Genomic DNA, 3,402 nt, shown 5'->3' on the forward strand with positions numbered 1-3,402 from the left:
AGGAATAGATGGCGCAAACAATCGGAAGAAGAGATGAAAAAGCGCGGTATTCCAGAAAGCGAAGCAATAAACAGAGAGAAGCGGAGATCTTTTCTTAGTTCGGCCTATGGAACAAAAATGGACCAGCTAAATAAGTAAGTACTAAAGAAAAATTATTTTAAAAGTTATTATTTGTTGTATTGAGAAAATTTTTGCATATATCAGTAACAGCATTTGACGTGCAACCGTAGATTCACCATGATTTCTAAAATTTGTTTTTAATTTCGCGGCAAATCAAAAAAAATAAAAAAAATTTGAGAGCAAATCTAAATCTAAGGAGTCTTTCGATAGAGCCCATCTGTGATCTTAATTTAAGTTCCAATATAGCCCATCTGTGAACTTCATTTAAGTTCGAGAGAGCTATTACCATGTGCAAAGATTTGAATGTTTGGAGCAAATCGGTTGACCCGTCATGCTTGGGGTCAAAAATCATTATTTCGATGAGATTCGTAGAGATTGACTTTACCAACCACACATTTGTCTATATATATCAATAAAAAAATTAAAAATAAATTATTCCCTAAATGGAGATCATTAAACCAAATTCGGAAATTAGAAAAAAAAAAATAATTACCAAACTTTAGTAAATCCATTGCCAACAAAGTTAGTAGATTGCAGAAGTTGTGGAAGGATTTTGCTTTCAATTTTTTTTTCTAAACAAAGAAAAAAATTCTTATTTACATTTAAAATGTTGACTGGAGAAAAATTTTTACTATGGGTGGTTGTAGCAGCACAATTGATAAGCCTTGGAGAACAACATGTGATGCCATAAATTTTATTTTTATTTTTTTGTAACTAATTTTCAAGTATTCTTTTATGTTAGTCCTTCACCTTTATTTCAGCTCAAACGCAATTTAATAAATTTCACATTGGAGAATATTCTGTAAGAATATATAAGAACTCTACAACCATAGATGTCATTCTGAATATTATTCGAAAATTTCCCAACACGATGTCCCTAAAAATTGTAGCCAAAATTAAAGGTCAAGTTATGTTTCAATGTGAATTCAAATCCTGTGACTTTTACAGTAGACCCGCATCACGGTTTGCTGGTTTTCTCTTGCCATGGCTTAAGAAAGTTTTGGATAAAGCCAACTTTCCCAAAACATGTCCTTATCCGGAGGTAATATAGTTTAATTCTTAAATACGTATTGAAAAATAATTTTAATTTTGTTCTATTTTTTCTTACAGGGCAATTATTCTTGGATTGGCCTGAACATAAATGACCTGAATATTCCCAAGTTCTTGCCAAAGGGCCATTATGAGATAACTACGTTTTGTTATTATAAGGAAAAGAAATTTAAAAATATGTTGGCGAATTTGAATTTAATTGTAAAAATGAATTAATAAAATTAAAAAAAACAAGATGTGGTGATTTATATAGGAAGACCTCTTGGACTTCAAAAAATCCATTGTGGTCTTCCATAGGAAGTAGACCTTGTGGTCTACTATAAAAAGAAGACCTTGTTATTTTCCATAAGAAGAATACCTTCTGGATTTCTATAAGAAGAAGAATACCTTGTGGACTTCCATAAGAACAATACCTTGTGGTCTTTCATAAGAAGAAGACCTTGTGGTCTTCCATAAGAAGAAGACCTTGTGGTCCTCCATAAGAAGAAGACCTTGTGGTCTTCTATAAAAAGAATACCTTGTGGTCTTCTATAAAAAGAAGACCTTGTGGTCTTCTATAAAAAGAGGACCTTGTTATTTTTCCATAAGAAGAATACGTTGTGGTCTTCTATAAGAAGAAGACGACCTTGTGGTCTTCTATAAGAAGAATACCTTGTGGTCATCCATAAGAAAAATACTTTGTGGTCTTCCATAAGAAGAATTCTTTGTGGTCTTCTATAAGAAGAATACCTTGTGGTCTTCCATAAGAAGAATACCGTGTGGTCTTCCATAAGAAGAATACCTTGTGGTCTTCTGTAAGAAGAAGACCTTGTTGTCTTCTATAACAAGAAGACCTTGTGGTCTTCTATAAGAAGAAGAAAACCTTAAGGTCTTCTATAAGAAGAATGCCTTGTGGCCTTCCATAAGAAGAATACCTTGTGGTCTTCTATAAGAACAAGAAGACCTTATGGTCTTCTATAAGAAGAATACCTTGTGGTCTTCCATAAGAAGAATACCTTGTGGTCTCCCATAAGAAGAATACATTGTGGTGTTATTTAAGAAGAAGAAGACCTTGTGGTATTCTATAAGAAGAATACCTTATGGTCTTCCATTAAAAGAATATCGTGTGGAGTTCCATAAGAAGAATACCGTGGGGTCTTTCATAAGAAGAATACATTGTGGTCTTCTATAAGAAGAAGACCTTGTTGTCTTCTATAAAAAGAAGACCTTGTTATTTGCCATAAGAAGAATACCTTGTGGTCTTCTTTAAGATGAGGAAGACCTTGTGGTCTTCTATAAGAAGAATACCATAAGAAGAATAACTTGTTTTCTTCTATAAGAAGAATACCTTGTGGTCTTCCATAAGAAGAATACCGTGTGGTCTTCTATAAAAAAAAGACCTTCTTGTTTTCCATAAGAAGAAGACCTTGTGATCTTCCATAAGAAGAATACCGTGTGGTCTTCTATAAGAAGAAAAATACCTTATGGTCTTCTATAAGAAGAATACCTTGTGGTCTTCCATAAGAAGAATACCTTGTGGTCTTCTATAAGAAGTAGAAGACCTTGTTATTTTCCATAAGAAGAACTTATGGCCTTCTAAAAAGGAGACCTTGTGGTCTTCCATAAGAAGAATACCTTGTGGTCTTCTATAAGAAGAAGAAGACCTTGTTATTTTCCATAAGAAGAACTTGTGGCCTTCTAAAAAGGAGACCTTGTGGTCTTCCATAAGAAGAATACCTTGCGGTCTTCCATAAGAAGAATACCTTGTGGTCTTCTTCAAGAAGAAGACCTTGTGGTCTTCTATAAGAAGAATGCCATAAAAAAATACCTTGTGGTCTTCCATAAGAAGAATACCTTGTGGTCTTCTATAAAAACAAGACCTTGTTGTCTTCTATAAAAAGAAGACATTGTTATTTTTCATAAGAAGAATACTTTGTGGTCTTCTATAAGAAGAGGAAGACTTTGTGGTCTTCTATAAGAAGAAGACCTTGTGGTCTTCCATAAGAAGAATACCATGTGGTCTTCTTCAAGAAGAAGACCTTGTGGTCTTCTGTAAGAAGAATATCATAAAAAAGAATACCGTGTGGTCTTCCATAAGAAGAATACCTTGTGGTCTTCCATAAGAAGAATACCTTGTTGTCTTCCATAAGAAGAATACCTTGTGGTCTTCTTCAAGAAGAAGACCTTGTGGTATTTTATAAGAAGAATACCATAAAAAGAATACCTTGTGGTCTTCCATAAGAAGAATACTTT

General features: G+C 33.4%; 1 protein-coding gene across 1 annotated transcript; it reads left to right on the forward strand.

Annotated features, from left to right (window-relative positions):
• Nucleotides 1-940: 940 nt before the first annotated feature.
• LOC141403223 (uncharacterized) lies at nucleotides 941-1,386 on the forward strand. Its single transcript, XM_073985408.1, has 2 exons — nucleotides 941-1,162; nucleotides 1,231-1,386. Exons 1-2 carry the CDS (start codon nucleotides 992-994, stop codon nucleotides 1,384-1,386), a joined length of 327 nt encoding a protein of 108 aa, XP_073841509.1. The 5' UTR covers nucleotides 941-991.
• The last annotated feature ends 2,016 nt before the right edge of the window (nucleotides 1,387-3,402 follow it).

Source organism: Musca autumnalis, unplaced genomic scaffold (genome assembly GCF_047663935.1).
Source record: "Musca autumnalis isolate F117 unplaced genomic scaffold, ASM4766393v1 scaffold_4, whole genome shotgun sequence".
NCBI lineage: Eukaryota > Metazoa > Arthropoda > Insecta > Diptera > Muscidae > Musca > Musca autumnalis.

Bases quoted from the DNA above. Each gene is read 5' to 3' on its own strand.
- LOC141403223 (XM_073985408.1), top strand. From the start codon at position 992: ATGTCCCTAAAAATTGTAGCCAAAATTAAAGGTCAAGTTATGTTTCAA. The intron at 1,163-1,230 runs GTAATATAGTTT...TTTTTCTTACAG, and splicing joins AAACATGTCCTTATCCGGAG to GGCAATTATTCTTGGATTGG.